The 16,538-nt window shown below is 41.7% G+C and overlaps 1 protein-coding gene across 1 annotated transcript in view; it reads right to left on the bottom strand.

The window, feature by feature from the left end:
* Positions 1 to 16,538, bottom strand: part of CCDC73 (coiled-coil domain containing 73) — a 144,444-nt gene that overhangs the window by 77,556 nt on the left and 50,350 nt on the right. Inside the window, exons 8-9 of the mRNA XM_019476661.2 lie at positions 7,689 to 7,763; positions 2,873 to 2,911 (exon numbers count right to left, since the gene is read on the bottom strand). Coding sequence (XP_019332206.1) covers positions 2,873 to 2,911; positions 7,689 to 7,763 — 114 coding nt within the window. The remainder of the gene's footprint in view (positions 1 to 2,872; positions 2,912 to 7,688; positions 7,764 to 16,538) is intronic.

Here is a 16,538-nt window from a genome sequence, read left to right as displayed (position 1 = left end):
AGTTTCCCCCAAATCCCTGCACCGATCTTCTTGAAACTTGGCAGGCCTCATGCTCTCTGCAGGTTCTACCACCCCTGAAAATTTCATCCAAATGGACAAAACACAACAAAGTTATAGATATTTGATTGTTTCCCCATTATACCCTATGGCCAGATCTCCGAGGTGGCTCTGAGGTAGCTCTGAAGCGCTTTGGAAACTCCGAACTGCTTTGGGAAGCCTAATAAGGCCAGCACTTCAACCCGGACATGCTGCTTCAGACCCCGAAGTGTTCTGAAGCTTCTCCGTAGCTCTCTCTAAAGCCTCGCACAGCCCTAGTAATTACCATGTTCTAGCCAGCCTCCGCATCTTGTGTATCAGTCTCCCCATGCTTCAAAATGCCACCAGGGATGCTTGAACTAAAGCTCATCAAAAGCTAAAGCTTAAGCACCCCTGCCACCATTTTGAAGCATGGGGACGCTGATACATGAGATGCTGAGGTGCTTTAATTACAGTGGCTCTTGGAGCCACTCTAATTAAAGCGTTGCTCCCCCACCCCCCACCCCTGGAGCCCATGTAAAAGTGCCCAGAGGTACTATATTTAATGCTTATTAACTAAAGTATATTAATCCATGTGTAGATGTGCCCAGTGATCACAACTCTACTCCCCTTTATTCTCTAAAAAGTTCTGTTGATTGCAGTTGAATTATTCTAGGAGTAAACTTGGAAGAGTTGAACATAAGTCTAAAAGAATGAACCCACTGTGACAAAGACAGCCAGGGAAAATAATTTCTATACATTTTCATATATATTCCTTATAATTATATATACCTATTATGGTTCTAGGAGTATGTGAGTTACATAAAGTAAGCACGCATCCAAAGTAAGTCAAAAAAGAAAGGAAAATCAGAGGAATTCTATGAATTTTCCCCCATGACACTTCTAGAAAATTACTAGGCTGTCATAGGGTAGAAACAGACATCACCAAACAAGTGGATGAAGGTGTCATGACAACTGATCCGCTTTATTGGGTGAAACACACATCATCCATTGTCCTACATTGTCATGCACAAGAGATGAAGGTCCCAATGTAGGGTGACACAGGACCAAGGGAATTCCTGGCACCTTGTGCTGCCACACTGGGGCCTGTGCTGACCTGTTCCTCCACATGAAACATGGGTTGGCATGGGTCCTGACAAGGATGAGAAGGGTGACTTGGGACCCAGAGGATTTCCAGCACCCTATGCCTCAACACTGGGACCCAAACTGACCCATGCCTCTACATGAAGCATGGATCAGCACTGGTCTCTACATGGAGGCATGGGACCCAGGGAATTATCAAATCCTGTGCTTCCATGCTGGGACCGATGCAACCTTTCTTCACTTATAGAGACTTCCCCTGGAGATCCCAGAGCAGGTCTTTGTAAGCTAGGAACCCCAATGATCCCCGCTTATAGAGAGCATCCTTAGAATCCCCTGGGTGCATCTCTGTAAGAATGGAAAGCTAAGCAGATGCTCTGCAGGCTTGAGGGGCCTGATCTTGCATGAGAATTTCTGCAGTGCACAAGCCTCTCTAGCTCCCAGAGCTTGAGAGCTGCCCACACTCTACCATCCCAGAACAAATAGATGTCAGCCACAATAAAGCAGCACTGTTTAATGCTACCTTTTGTCGTGCCACTGATGTGGTGTGACAAAGAGTAGAGATGTCTACTGGCTTGTCATTTGTGCTGTCGAAATTTTTTTTATGGCAGCACAAATAAGATGGCTGGTAACATCTGTTTCTACCCATAGTGTATCAACACTTAGACCGCATCCAAAAATGATTACTTAATAATTAAAGCTATATATAGATATAGATATAGATATAGAGAGAGATATAAAGAGTTTTATATACACACATACACATATATATCATTAACTGGCATATATACTTCACTTGTTTGTAGGCAAAAAGTGTTGTGATTTAAATATTCTCTCCTATATGAAATAATTGAACATGGTATCTCAGTAAAAGGCAGTAGTTGAAGTCATATAAGCAAATTCAATATTTTGTATTTTTTAAATATTTTTGAGATTATCAGTAAAAACAAATATAAGTTAAAAGTGAAATCACACAAAACACATTTTATGTTGCCTTTGATCTTTAACTTGTAGCCTTATCTCCCAGGTCAAAGGACACATTATTCAATTTCACCATATTTTGTGTAAAACCACTGTAGCGTTGAAGATGACTTTCAGTACAAATGTCATGGTACTTAAAGCTAAACTGGACTCTAGTTTTTTGAGCTTCTTAATTAAAATCACAGTTTATAATGGTCTGACAATATTATCTTTATTCTTTCCAGTTGAGCAGCAGCAGAATTTTCACAGCTTTTATTCAATCAAGCCTAGCAATGTTTCTGCTGCTTTCTTTCACTTTCTAAAACATATAACAGGATTCAAAGTGACTAAGTTGTCACTCTATATGAATTTATATTCAATGTCAGAGGGTGTAAGTTGCCTCTCTCCTTATTTTGTCTGCTTGCATGAAATGTAGAATCTACTGAAGAATTAATTAATAAGTAACTGGAAAAAATCCCAAATGCCTTATCCATTTTGCTAAAATGCTTATTTTAAAATATATAACATAGTGGATAATTATCCTTCTTAGGATGGCCAAGTCATTTTGATAAACAATTCTGCAAGTGTCAGGGTACATTAAAGAGAAGAAAAAACAAGTATTTATGAGATGTATTGGGGAATGCATGCTCTTTTTTAGTTAATTCTAACAAATAATTGTTTCTTAAATTTTGTGAGTATTTTCATTATAACCCTCCCAATCTTACATTATATTGTCATGGTAAATATTCTTGGAGTCATTCCTCTACAGTGATATAGAGTTTTTGCAGTTACTTACCATTTCATTCAATTTCTTCTGTAAAGTGTATTTTGAAATCTGTAAAAAAAATAAAGCTACATAACTAAAGTTGTAGTAACCTCTCTTCTTTACACATCTTTTTTGAAGAAGGCCCAAATATTACATTTTCCTTTTGTATTTTCATGTGCATTAAAGATTTAGCTTCATCTATAGCCAACCCAGTGAAGCAATATCCTCATTTTTAATTCAATGATTATAATGGCTCATTTATTTTAGGATTAAAATTACAATTTATTGAACTACCTAAAAGATGCAAAAGAAATCACAGAAATTCTAATATAAACATATATTAACGTATAAGAGGCATGTATTTTTGTAATGATACATATTTATAATGCTGCAGTGCTAGAAGCTGCAGTAGGGGAGAAGCAGTGGGTGAGAAAATTCTGAACATGCCGTGTTTACCCTCCCTCTCAGCATCCACCTTCTGTCATTGTGTGAGAGGATACTAGGCTAGATGGATCTATGCTCTGATCCAGTAAATGGTAGCTTTCATGCTTTATAAAATAAGTTTAAGTGGACTTCAACTTAAAATAATGTGCTGTTTCATAAAGTGTCTTTGTATATTTAACAGCATTAAAATCCAGGTTCAGTGCCGAAATGTAAAAATGTCAGCTGCTGCTGTCTATGAAATATTTTGGTGCATATTTTGCATCCTTTATTAATTGTGATTTCATATGCAAGTTTCACAATTAATACAATACTTTCCATTCTATCAGTATCTGCTATGGAATTTCATTGATATCAATGGGAATCTTGAATTCAGTGATATTTCGGCAAGATCTCAAGATTTGCATTCTCAGTTAATGGCTGCAAATAGGAGGTGCTCTTCAGATATCATAAAGGGAAAAAAAGAGCTGTGTTGTGTGAACCTTGTGCAAAAATATGTTCTGTATAGAAGAATTAAGTCTAGAGAACAAAGAATTAATTTAACATGGAATTTCAGCACTTCAAGAAATAAGACTGCTAGGTTATAACCTTGAGCAAAAATGTTTTAAAGAAAAGAATGCAGAAGTTAAAGGTATTAAGAATTCATACTTAGGATCCCAGAACTGATCTGGAAACTCCTTTTCTATTCTTCCCCTTTAATTTCCAATCCTCTTTTCCTCTTATTTTGCCTTTTTCCCTCTATGTATGTTAGCTCCTCATAGTATTTCTTCTTCCCTTTACTTTCTTCCCCTCCCCACTTGTTTTCCAGTTTCTTGTGTTCCTCCTACACATCTGCACTGTTTTCCTGTCTGTCCCCTGCCCCTTTTTAGATCTCCTTTTATTAGTGAATCTGTTTGTGGGTAGCAGAGGCTGTCCTAAGTCATGCCAGGACTGAAGCTGGCCAAAGATCAGTAGAGCGTAAAGGTGGTTTATAGCCAGTATTATGACCTCCTGTCCTCTTGAGCAATGCACAGAGCAGAACTTACTGGATCCAAAGACTGAACCCTATTGTGCTGTTACACCCAAGCTGGATTAAGGAAATTTAACCTGAACTCTGAACTTCCTTGCTTTGGTAAATTTAAATCATATCTTTAAACATAATGTGAACATTTTTTATTTCAGTTTATCTTACTTAAGAAAAGCCAGCAGAACCTTTATTACTCTTGCTGGCCATGTATCATGTTCAGCAGACCATGAGGTACACTATACATCACCTGGGCTATGTCATGGTTTGAACAAGGCAAAACAAATCCTTGCAGCTTTTGCACAGAAGACCAGCCATGTGGAAGAATTTCTTTTGCTTTTAAAATACTCTCAACATTAACCAGATGATTAAATATGTAGAGTATGACACTAAAAGAAACCAATCTATTTATAAATGAACATTAATAAGAACAAAATATGTAACAAATATCAGCAAAAATGTTTTTTATTACTCAGTCCTATGTACTGAAAAGAGAAATCTAATATAAACAAATGAACTTCTTGCAAAACATTAAGAAGTTACTCGTAATTAAAAGGTGGCCTTCAAGGTAATACAAGGAGTCCTATATAAACATCAAGATAAGTCATTAAAACATCTACAACTGTTGTAGTTACTACTTTCAAAAAGTGGCATTAAAAATGGTTCCAGATGATCTCAATTTAATTCTGCCTTGTGCCACAATTAGCTTCTAATTTTCTCCATCCACATATCATTGGTTCATGTTGCCTCACTTATTTACTTAATCTCACTTTAGGAAATGATTTTAGTCTAAATTAGCATAGGCAAAATTATCAAGGAAATACTCCAGTCCTCATACACACAGCTCTGATTCATCAGAGCACTTCAGCAAATGTACTATGCTGAATCACAGTCAGACAGAGAAGAAGCCAGAAAAATTCAAACAGGAAATTTAAAATGTATTCTCTTTCCTTTAAAGGTCCATTATTAGGAATTAACTGTCTCACCCTTCTCAAAAAGAGAAATAAGTAATTTGCAGTCTGATTTGGAGTTTCATTCATATGGACAGTTTTAGTCACATTTTTAGCCAATTAGTTTGAGCATATAATAAAACCTAAGGATTTTTAAGGGCCTCTGGCACTAGCTGAAGAAATCTGAGCAATCACTGTTCAGTAAAATTATAAATACTTTCAAATTTGACACACAATCTTACAGAAAAAAGTAAGACTAAGCCATAATAAGAAACTAATGAATCTGTGTATCTACCAACTAACACTTTAATTATATATATATGTACACGCACAGATACATACATACCTGATGTGTACGTGTGTATGAATAATGTGCTGTGCAATATATATAATATAAAGGAGCTATCTGGAGAATCTGGAAGTCTATCCATAAATAATTTCATGTACCCATGCTTGCCAGCACTAACCTGAAACTTTTAAAACTCTTGTATGATCAGATATTACTTTTGCATATACAGCAGCAATATTTTAGTGGTCACTGTCCAGAAGGATGTCACCAGCATGTTAAGTGAGGATGCTGTAATGGAAGGGTGCCATCTCACCTCCTTAAGATACATTGGCCCATGCAATTCTAGAGTAATTGTCTTTCCGAATTTCTTCAGATTCATAAGTCAGGTACCAACTGAATTTTATGTAATCTTTTAACATTTCTAAAAGTACAACCACAATTTTATTTACTATTCTGACTTAAAAATAGTGGAAGGAGGTTTCCAAGCAGTGAAAGAAGTAAAGCCACACTACTAAGAATCTTTAAAAAATTCTTACCATTAAGTGTAAAAGGTAGGAATGAAGAGCTTAATCTCAGTAATACTGGAATAAAAGCCAAAGTCACTTTAAAAAATGTTAAATGTTAGGTTCACTGGAAAAATTCTAGTAAAGCATATGCCCCCAATCTTGCTGAAAAGTCTCCTTCCATTTAATTTTAAATTGTAACGTAACTATTTTGCTTCCAAGAGTGGAAAAAATGACTGGCCCACTCAGCCAAAATCAGGAAAATAATTAGAAACTGGAAAAATCTGACATTCTGCAGCATATGACAATACCATGAATTCTCTCCTTTAAAAAAAATTCCCTACTCTCTAAACGTTTGACTTTCTTAACGTTCTTTAAGAACAAGGTTATCACTAGTCAACTCCCAATATACTTTGTTATAAGTCTTGTCTGGAGATTTCCCCTAATTTCAGCAATGGTGACCAGCTACTATTATAGCTACACCAGTGCAATGCCGTATGTAGACAAGGTAAAATGTTGTAATACAGTTAAAAAAGTATAGTTTATCCTAATTCCAAACAGCAATAAGTTTTCTCAGTGCAAATAGAGGGTTTGTCAGAGCAAGTTAAAAGCCTGTCTGATGCAGGACTGTTTGCAAGTAATAGAATAAAGGGATACCATGGATATGATTAGGGAAAGGACAAAAGGCACACAAAAAAAGGAGTGTGGGATTGAGACCCGATCAGGGCACCTGCATCTTAGAGGCCCCAAACTGAATCTTCCAGACAGGGCAGGGAAAGGATCTGTTTTATTCCTCTGCAGCCAATAAGGAAGAAAAAGATGAAAACTCTGGATAAAGAAGCATCATTTGCCCAGATATCGTCGCAGGAGGAGGACCTTTTCCTGAAGGGCTAAATTAGACAACCTGTGGGCACATCTACACAAGGCACTATGCCACCATAGTAATGTGCTATGGCGACCTAGCGTTGGTGGGAACAAACTGTGATGCTGCAGCTACATCACCGTAACTATTCACTCCCTCACTATAGTGAGTCGCTAAGGCAGCATAACAGCTAAAAATAACCATGCACCACCACCACAGTGTAGTAACAACTGTTATTGCACTGTCATTTAGTACTTTCTAATGGAAGTACTAAATGATGGCACAGTAACAACAGCACCATAGGGGCATGTGTAGACGCACCCTCCAAATAGTATGCATCCATTGATCCTTCTGGATCATGATGTGTGCTTGAGAGGTCACTAGAACCTTTGATGCACAAGCTTAGGCAGGAGTATGGAGGAGTGGAGATTGCCCAGACCTTCCATTCCCTCTTTAGACCATTGAGCCAGAATCCAAAGGCCAGACTGAGTCCAGACATTTAGTGCCTCCATGGCTTGGTTATATGCTTATCTGGAAATCAAACCCACAAGGTAGACAAGGATTCTATCACTGAACTACAACAGCAGGTTCAACTGCTGAGTAACAGTAAGTTTAAACTACTAAAAAGAAACTAAAGGAGCAACTGAACTTATATATTGGAAGGCAAGGTGCACCTGTACTAGAAAAAGACAATATTGGAAAAGACCCAGTTTAAAAATAAAGCACTATAAAAATAACCAACTTCCCACTTAACTGAAGCTAAAATAATTTAAGTCAGTAGTTTACCATGATTTTTACCTGTAATGTTTTTAATATTTCCTTCAGACCATCAATTTCCTTTTCTTTTGTTTCTACAACAAGTTGATATTTTCCCTTTAAACCAAAAGGTGTACATTAGTATTTGAAAAAAGAGAATCAATATGACAAAATATCGTCAACCTAGAATATTAGGAAAGTAATCTTTTATTGTGATAGATTCTTTATTATGGACAACAATCCATATGCAATATAATCATGTAATGGAGCTAAATTATTACTTGGAATATGGAGAAAACTGATTTAAAAAATCAACACTAAAAAAAATAGTGCATCTTTACCACATAGAAATAGTTAGGAAATTGTGAAGTCTCACTGGATAGAGAAACTCATGGCACAAACAAACATTTAACAAGTTATACTAGTTTTGAACAAACCTACTGAATAACAAAGCCAGAACTATATAGATACATATTCTTATGACTCTATACATGCAACTAACAGCGTGATTGGATCTAATGCATGATCCATATAATCATGCTCCCTGCCACGCCACATGTGCATGGCAGGAGGCACAATTGTGGGATTGCACATTAGATCCAATCACACTTTACTGCTCGTGTAGGGGGAGCTCGATCCTGGGCTCCCCCTGCATCAACAACAAGCAGGTTCTCACAGATGGGAGCCCCCTTTGCTCAGCCAGGACCAAAAGTCCCACACTGGACATGGCTCTTGGTCACAGCTGCACCACACATCTCTCAGTGTAGCGCAGCCAGGACCAAGAGCACTACCCAATGCAGAACTCTCAGTCTCAGCTGCACATGGGCCTGGGGGTTTCACACACCCCTGAGCTTTCGGGGTCGCAGCTGCCATGATCACCAGGGCCCAGGGGTTTCATGCAGCCCCGCCTGCCATAATCCCCCCTCGGGGTTTTATACTGGGTATGGTTTACCTCTGCAGCTGGGAGCCCAATCAGCTGATAGGGCTCCCAGCCATAGGGTAGACCCTGCTAGACATGCAAATAATATATCAACTATAAAGTTAGTACACATTTTCAAGGTCTAACTTGGAGCTTTTTATTGTGTGATACATACTTTGCACATGTAGCTGGTCCTAAGGTAATTGCACAATTAACCAGTTAATGATGCAATACCTGTAATGTGTAGAGGGAGCCTAAATGTTCATTGCAGCAAAAACTTCAGAGGAACAGCTTTCAGTTTTTTTCAGATAGTAAAGAGATAGGATCCGATTGCATCTGTTAAACTAATGTAAATCTAAAATAACTCTAAAAGACTTCAGCAGAAGTATTACAGATTAGAAATATTGTAACAAAGAGTGAAACTGAATCAACAGAACACATACCAGGGGGACAAAAATCTGTTCAACTCTAAACTGTTCTTTTTTTAGTTTTCAAAGTACAGGCAGTCCTCGACTTAAGACATTTCGAGTTACAATGAACGGCACTTACGACGTTTATAAATCAACACCATTTCAACTTTCTGACGTCAGTTTCAACTTTACGATGCTTGATCCGATGCAATGCCATGCCAGTGAACAAGTCTGCTGAGTTGCCCATCTCCCTGGAGAACATCTGTCCAAACTTCCTTGGACACTTTCTTTATGGAAGTAGACAAGACTCCAGAAAAACCTGCAGCCAAGTCTCCTGAGAAGACTCCAGGCAAAAAAGCCCTTCAAAAAGTCCAACCAAGAGCCCTTCAAAAAGTCCAGCAAACTCACCTCAAAGAAGTCCTTCCCAATCAACATGATTGCTATTTACAATAGAAATGCATTAATGTAGCTATATTACTCATCTATAATTGATTGTGTATAAAATTTTGGGTTATTTTTGGTGAAAATAGGGTACCAGGCCTTGGTTCAGGAACCAATCCCCCATTTATAACATTGTTCCTATGGGAAAATTGGTTCCAAGTTACGGCATTTCAACTTAAGACACAGTTTTCAGGAACCAATTGTGTCATAAGTCCAAGGACAGCCTGTACTACTGGCTAAAGTCTGTGCTAGCATAAAACTTTTGTAAGTATCTTCTATCACCTGTATAAATCAAATTATTTCCATAGAAATATGTACAATATAAATTAATGCAAAATTTGGTCCTTGTGTTCAAAAACTGCCCAAAAAGGTTATGGGTTAAATCAGTGGTGCTCAACCTTTTCCCCCAGTAGGCCGGATGGACAGTGCCAGGTCTGTCCATGGGCCAGATCCAGCCGCTGGTCCTGATCCAGTGCACAGGAAAGGTGCAGTGTGTACCATCTGGTCACATGGAGGAGGAAGGGGAGCATTCCAGCCCCTACCTGTCCCCACAGGGAAAAGGGAGCATAGCTTGGCCCTGTGGGGGAAAGGAGGCAAGACCCATCCCCAATCCAGATGCTGAGGAACAGGCATGGTCCAGCCCTACTGGGGGAAGGGTGTACAGTCCAGCTCTGAACAGCCATGCAGGGCATGGGGTTTGGGTATTTGGCAGAGTGGGGAGGGTAGCCATATTAACAGCCACTGCTCACCTGACGCTAAATTTCCTGACCCAGGGGGAGCCCCGTGTTCTGGATTCCAAGACTTGGAGGTTGAGCAGGTCAGAGGTTAAGCACCCCTGAGTTAAATTACTCACTTAATTATGCTGCTATAAATATAAAATAACTACTGATTTCATTGTTGGTGTTAATAGTATGAATTGGCATAAAATCTGATTGTGAATTATCAGCTGTCAACAAAAAGACCAATAATGCCTGGTGCCTATTACACTATGGTGAAGCTAATTGGAGGAGATAAAAAGAGCTTGGTTTATTTAGTCTAACACAGGAATGTCAAACATTTAGCTCACAGAACTGTTCCATCTGGCTCACCAGTAGTCCATTGAGCTACTAGAAGTTGGGGGACGTGTCCTGCCACAGAATTTGGAATCCCTAGACCCCAATGGACATGGCCATCAGCAGCAGCCCCATGCATCTGCACTGCTGCCCAAACACAGCCCCACACTGCTGCACATCCCCAGACTCATGCTGCTGCCCTTGGATGTGTGTTGTCACCTGAAGCACATGGCTTCACACTGTGCAGGCCGGGGGTGAGCTGGACCCGTCTTTGCACACGCGGGCTGTGGCCAGCAGCCCGGGCATGCGGGGTTGGAGAAAACCGCGGGGCGGTTTGGTACGCGCGAGCTAGAATTAGTTGCAGAGGAGTAATGGTTGATTGAAAAGGTTGTTTACTTACACCCAAAGATGGTATTGGTGTAGGCTGGACAGGTTTCCAGGCACAGCTCCCGCTTAGATCCTCGCTAGAGAAACACAACAAATTCGATTGCTCCCACGGAGTTGTTTAGGCTCCGCGGGTCCGGTTCGGGGTTCAAAGAGTTCCCCGGAGTTACTTAGGCTCTGTGGGTTTGAAGTTACAGGAAAGGGATATGTCTGGGATTGCGATCGGCGACAGGGAGAGGCTAGAAGTGAAAGGTCCATAGGTTCGGTTCTATTGCCTCTATTGCCTGCTTAGGAGAGGTGCGTTGGGTCCACGAGGGTCCGCAGCGCTTGGAGATCTTCACAGTCTCTCTCTCTCTCTCTCTCCTGGTGTTTGTGGAGTCCTCCAACTTGGGCGGAAACCACACAAGCTTTTGTACGGCTAGCAAGCCAATAGCTAGCCGCCACGTGTGCCTACATTTGGAATTGGCCAATAATGTGGTGTGAATCTGAATACAAATGGCGGGAACTCCTTTGCAGCATGTATCACTAGTATGCAAAAAAAATGCACCCTGCAAAGAAGCTGTAATTTGGCTGGAAATCCCCCGTTGCACCAGAGTTCTCTCTCGCAGCAGAGAACTCTACCGTGCAAAGAAAGCGACAATTGGCGGGAAAATAATTTAGCGGTGCCGAAGCACACACACAAACACAAATCACAACTTTGGGTTGTGACACACACATGTCACTGGGTTCATGCTGCTACCCAAATGCAGTTCCATGCCACTGCATACTCTCAGATGCGTGCTGCCATCAGACTGGGGCTCTAGGCTGCCACGCAAATGCGGATCTGTGCTGCTGCCCAAGCATGGCTCCATACTGCCACCCAGCCCTGGACCCACTGCAGTTGCTGCTGGACCCATGGAACCAGCCTCAGGGGAGCCCCATAGCCCAGATCTGGCTCAGGCCCCAGGGTGCATTTGACACCCCTGGTCTAACACAATTCATATTGAGAAGTGATATGATTATTCTGTATAAATACATTTGGGAAGAAGATAGCAGGGATGGAGAAAAACTATTTATATAAAAAGGTAATACTGGAACAAGATCAAAAGAACATAAATTGGTCATGAATAAATTTAGTCTGGAAATCAGAAGGTTGCTAACCACCAGAGGTTTTCAATGACTTAAACCAAGTAGTACAGACAAGAACCTGGACTGTTTCAAAAGGGAGTCTGATTCATAAAGGAAATAATAGGATAAGATAAGAATGGTCTTAGAGTTAAAAATTAAAGCTTGAGGTAGAAGGCTCCACGTGTTGAATTTGTTAGCATCCCCAAAAGACAGTAGAAGAGACTTGACTGCTGCATGGGTTGCTTCTATTCGAGGGAGGTATTTGACTTTGAGCTCTTTAACTTTGCTGATGGTGCAGGTAGGGCCTGATGGCAGATACTGAAGCTAAATAAAGTTCAAGGTGAGATATGGGTTCCTCATGGCACGAGGAGGTAGAGTACTGGAGGAGTTTTTGGCATGGAGGTGAAAGGTTTTCAATATTCCACAGTTCTTGAGGCAAGTCTGATGTCTTTTTGAGGATATGCTTTAGTTTACATTACAGCATAGGTGGATCTAGGAGTTGGAGATGAGGGGTGCATCACACCCCCTTTGATTATAGCTTTGTAGCACATGCACAGTGAGTTCTCTGAGCTTGTTAGCTTCTGGGTGCAGCTCCTACCAAAGCTGTTTTTTGGCACAGGTCTGCAACCCAGGGGGTGAATGGTGCTGCAACTCCCCTGTACTATATCCTTTTCTATCCTTGGTATCAGAGGAAAAGTGAGCAGCAGCAGCAGCATTCTGTGTACAGCTGAAGGGGGATGAGGCTGCACCCACCCTAGCCCCTCTGGATCTGCCCCTGAATTAGAGGAAATTCCATAAAAAATATCTATGCAAGTAAAGGAAAGTCAGGCTTGGTAGTTGTGATGGTCACTTTTAGACTAGGTTTCCTTCTCTTTTTTAATACTACTTTTTGATTTTTCAATATGCTTTTAATATGTGTTACATTGTATTTATACTGCACTTAATTATACAAGATTTAATAAAGTAAATCTATGCTCCAGAGGTTCTGCAGTTCACCAGGACCAGGAAGAAATTTTCTGCTCCACGAATGCATAATTTGGCTTCTGGATAGGGATTTACCTACTAGTGAAGCATCAGAAAATGGCCATATCCTGGATAAATCATGGATAAATCAATCACTAGATTTGGGGTCATGAAGGAAATTCCTACAGGTCAGTGTACAGCTGGATTCACTTCCTCAGGACTCTTGGGCACATTTTACATGACAAATTCCCTGACATAGCAGGGGCCAAGGCATTAGTGCTGTTGTCTTTGGATCACTGTAGTTTTGGCTTTTTTGTAGTAAATGTCTGAAGTTTGTTATAGGTTGTTAGTAGGTGCTTTGTAGCTTGTGGTGTGAGGAGAGAGGGAAGTACGGTGGATTTTCTTATAGACCATTTTAGACTTACTGTCTGTGACAGGGGGCAAGCCTAGGGCCGAGTCTCAAGTTGGCCCGCCCACCTATCTATGGGGCAATCCAACCAGTCTCGCCTGCCATGACTTTGTGCTTCTCTTAACTGGTGGTATAATGAGGGAGGCTGCCCATTACCTGCCCCAATGACAGGGGCGCTATGCACAGCTCTGAACCTTCCCTACACTGCAGCCCATGCCTCACAGATGGCATCCAGGATGGCATTATGCTCCTGGCCTAAAACTGGGACAACTTAGTCCTTCATCAGGCCTCATTCATACATGCACTCATACCGCCCCCCTCTCACTGGGACCTCTTGCACTCCACCCCCTCTCACAGGGTCTCTTGCCCACCACACGATACTGTGCCCCCTTCACTCTGCCCTGCTCCCTTGAGCAACCCTGTAGGCCATCAGGCTTATCCAACTCATGCCTCGGGTGGCGACATGCAGTCTGTTGGACCTCTCCCATGATCCTCAATTGGGTAGTGGCCAGCTGATTCACCACACAGAGGGCTAACTCCACCCTAGCTCCTCATCGGACTTCTCATATCCCTCAACTTGTTCTTCAGGGGATTGGCCTATGTGCTGCCCTTCAGGATGTGCCCCAGATGTACTCAGCACACCCCATTGGGCTGCCCTTCAGGCTGACCCTCAGCCCTACTCAACCCTCATCAGGGCCCTCACTACTGCCCCCTCTCTGCGGCTACACATCTATCCCTTCCCTGTGGCTCCGGGGTCTTAGTCCCCTGTGGGGGCTCAGGTGGCCAAAGCCATGCCTGGCCCCACCTGGGGTTTTACACCCCCTGGACGCAGGTGGCCATAGCTGTGTCTGGCCCCCCTTATACCCAGTTTTTCATAGACATTATAGACATTTTGTGGGGGCTAGGAGTTATTGAGGCACTCCAACCTGCCTTTCACTGGGGAGGTGAGCAGTCCTGGTATCTGAATGGGGCTGCCACGCTACTGACAGTCCCACCAGGCCTCCCTATCCCAGCAGAGTGCAGTTTTAGGTCATGCCTAGGACCATGAGCCTCCAAGCCATCCCCTTAGCTCCTGCCCTTACCTCCAGGATATTCCTGAGCCACAGCTCAGCCAGCTAATGTTTCTCTCATAGTGGCCAGCAGTAAACTGCTGCTTCGCCCTATATATATCCTGGGTCTCAAAACAGCCACCGCAATCAAGCACCCGGCTGCTGCCTGCTCCAGCCCTTAAAGTGGCAGGCACCAAAGGTGAACTACCACACTATCTATTATGTGGCTGTCTGCAATTATAGGGAACTAGACTCAGTAAACCAGGTGGTCTGTTCCAGACCCATGTTCCTAAATGTAAAAAGAGCTCTCCCTTAATACAGAGCTATGCTACTCTGAAGCCAGGAAGAAAGTAAGGCTTTAGGTGCGCCTATACCTGTTACAGAAGGTAAGGCCTTAGGGCACCTATACCTGTTACAGACATCTGCTCCAATGCATGCTAATTAGCATGCATCAGAACAGACTCAATTAATCAATTCTTCTCAAGCATGCTAACTGGTGTGCTCCAGCAGCCTCTGCATCATGTGTATTCCCCACACTTCAAAATGGTGGTGGGGCCACTTTAACTGCAGCTCATCAAACAAACTTTAAAGCACCCTTGCCGCCATTTTGAAGCACAGGACACTGAATACACATGATGCTGTGGGCACTTTAATTAGACCTATTCTTGCAGCCACTTTAATTAAATTGCCCCCCCCCCCACCCCACCCTGGAGCATGTGTAAAAGCACCCTTAGAGAATTAAAGATAGTTTTCACCTACAAAAGCTCATGCTTCTCTGTACCAGTTAGTTTTTAAGGGGCTATTCTACCTTACCTTCTTCTTAAATACAGGAACTCATATGGATGCTATTCTGTAGATCTGTGCAAAGCTTCGGTCCCTGATTTGATTCAATTTGATTCAATGCACCCTGGTCTCCAAATCGATTCAGAGAGATTTGGAAAGATTTGACAATTCAGACATAGACACGGGTTTAAATGTTTTTTCTATATACCTCAAAGTACCAGGCAGCTCATGAATGCTGAGATGCTGAGGTTGATGGAGCGTCCCACAGGCGTGCAGGGGGCTCCCCAAAGCGCTCAACAGCAGGCCCGGAAGTGGATCAGAAGCACTTCCAGTCCACTTCTGGGTCCACCGGGGAGCACACTGGGACCCCCTCCCCCACCCCCGCACCCTCCCAGCTTGGCGACTAATGCTTCTGAGTCTGAAGGGGCACCCAGGGTCCCCCCATGGCTGATCACGAAGCTGGAGGGGCATTGGGGGGCACCCCAGCATGCTCAGCAGCGGACCCAAAAGTGGACTGGAAGTACTTCCGGTCCACTTCCGGGTTCACCGCCAAGCACACGGGGAGCACCCCCGCTCTCCTGTGGGACGCTCCATCCACCCCAGCATCTCAGCATTCATGAGCTGCACCTGGTACCTCAAGGTATGTAGAAAAAACGTTTAAAGCTGTGTCTATGACCAAATCACTGATTCTCTAAATCAGCATCAAAACTTCAGATTTGGATTAGGCTGAATCGAGTTGGGTGATCCAAATCAACTAATTGAATCACCGTCCCCCGATTTGGAGTGTAATCAAATTGAATACAGCCTGTTTCGCACACCCCTACTAGTTTGTCCAATCTAATTCAAAGGCACTAACTGTTTTGCAACCAACACGCTTTTAAATTTAATTAAACCGATGCTTTAAAAATAACTACATATTCATATTTTCTGTAATACTGTTAAAAAACAAAAACCACAGTTGAAGCTACATTGAAATTTGCAAATATGCACTGGTTTAATTATACTGATTTAAAAATATGCTTTTAATTAAGACCATTCAAATCTGTGCATAGACAAGATCTGAAAGAAAGGTACCTGGGAAGATAAAACCAGTTTAACTTAGGATGGTAAAAAAAAATGGTTTAATTAAAAAGAAGCAAATCTTTATGAAGATTCTTAGATTGTAACAGTGTCATATTTCAATTTATCTCACATTAATGAGGAAATGAGTTCAGCTAAATGAATATAAGCCACTCTTAAAATGTTGTCTACAAGACGCTGCACTAGTTTTTACTAAACTAGTTTTACTAAACTGGTTTAAGCTGTTAGTTAAACAAAAACAAGTTTGTGTGTAAACAGGGCTTAAAACACAATACTGTAGTTCAAGAGCTCCTGC

Source organism: Alligator mississippiensis, chromosome 2 (assembly GCF_030867095.1).
Source record: "Alligator mississippiensis isolate rAllMis1 chromosome 2, rAllMis1, whole genome shotgun sequence".
Taxonomy (NCBI): Eukaryota; Metazoa; Chordata; order Crocodylia; family Alligatoridae; genus Alligator; species Alligator mississippiensis.
The sequence above is the reverse complement of the archived record's forward strand: the minus strand, read 5'-3'. Positions and strand labels throughout refer to the sequence as shown.